At 70.2% G+C, this 1,094-nt stretch overlaps 1 protein-coding gene across 2 annotated transcripts in view; it reads right to left on the bottom strand.

The window, feature by feature from the left end:
• WDR74 (WD repeat domain 74) overlaps positions 1 to 1,094 on the bottom strand; it is a 2,585-nt gene that overhangs the window by 1,228 nt on the left and 263 nt on the right. For both annotated transcript variants that reach the window (XM_035314327.1, XM_035314328.1), the window contains exons 2-7: positions 981 to 1,087; positions 779 to 900; positions 634 to 697; positions 405 to 548; positions 223 to 314; positions 36 to 146 (exon numbers count right to left, since the gene is read on the bottom strand). In XM_035314327.1, coding sequence (XP_035170218.1) covers positions 36 to 146; positions 223 to 314; positions 405 to 548; positions 634 to 697; positions 779 to 900; positions 981 to 1,087 — 640 coding nt within the window. The remainder of the gene's footprint in view (positions 1 to 35; positions 147 to 222; positions 315 to 404; positions 549 to 633; positions 698 to 778; positions 901 to 980; positions 1,088 to 1,094) is intronic.

Genomic DNA, 1,094 nt, shown 5'->3' with positions numbered 1-1,094 from the left:
CCCCCCCCCCAGCCCCCTCCCTGGGCTGCACTCACGTGGCTCCAGGCGCAAGGGAGAGCGTGGTAAGCGGGGACTCGCCGAAGGTGGTCTCCAGCACTGGGCGCCGCTGCGGGGTGCTGGGGTCGTAGAGCCGCACCTGGGGATGCCAGGAGGTGATGGCACAGCCGGTGCCTTCCCCGTGCCCCCCCCCCCCCCAAGCCCCCGGATCCCCCCCGGCGGGGGGCGGTGCACGTAACAACCTTGTCAGAGTCCGGCAGGAACTGGAGGTCGCGGTCCCAGACAGGGACGCGGAGGTCGAGCCAGTCATTCCTTACCTGCAGCGGGTAAACGGGACGGGGGGGGTAAGACGAAACAGGGCGCAGAAAGGACGCAGCGGGCGGGGGGACACACGGGGGGACACCCACGTTCTTGGCGCGGAAGACAGGCTCCTCCGGGCGATGCAGGTCCCAGACTTTGAGGGCGTTCTCCTTCCCACCAGTGCCCACGCGGTGAGGCCGGGCTGGATCCTGGCGCATGCGGCACAGCCCTGCGCCCGCCTGCAGCTCCAGCTGGGCCCGCGGCGGGCGGGGGTCACTATGGGGGGGACACACACCGAGCGCGGTGCTCCCCACCCTCACGCCCCGAAACACTCACATTCTCCGCCATATCATCACGCCACGCCTTGAGAAGCCCCGACTCCACGCAGGTAATCAGGGTGCTGAAAAAGTGCTGTTACCAAGGGGGCGCTCAAGGGGGGGGGGAGGGGGCTTTGGGACCCCCCCTCCATGTGCCCCCATACCTTCCGTGAGCCGCGAGGCCGCAGAAGGCGCCATCCCCGCCAGGGCACAGCCGTGTCTCGGTGAATTTCCCCTTCTCCGTGCTGAACAGCTTCACCGAGCGGTCCAGGCACCCCACCAGGACCTGGGGGGGGGGGGGGGGGAATTACGGGGTGCCGCCGACCGCCGCCGCCCCCCCCCCCCAGGACGCCCCCTCACGCTCACCTCGGTCTCAGCGGGGTCTCCCCAGCACAGGGCGCAGATGCCTTCCCCGCGGCTCAGCGCCCCACCGCTGGTGTAGTTGGTGGCCTGCTTCTTCTGCAGGTTCACGCCTGGGGG

Source organism: Oxyura jamaicensis, unplaced genomic scaffold (genome assembly GCF_011077185.1).
Source record: "Oxyura jamaicensis isolate SHBP4307 breed ruddy duck unplaced genomic scaffold, BPBGC_Ojam_1.0 oxyUn_random_OJ71989, whole genome shotgun sequence".
NCBI lineage: Eukaryota > Metazoa > Chordata > Aves > Anseriformes > Anatidae > Oxyura > Oxyura jamaicensis.
The sequence above is the reverse complement of the archived record's forward strand: the minus strand, read 5'-3'. Positions and strand labels throughout refer to the sequence as shown.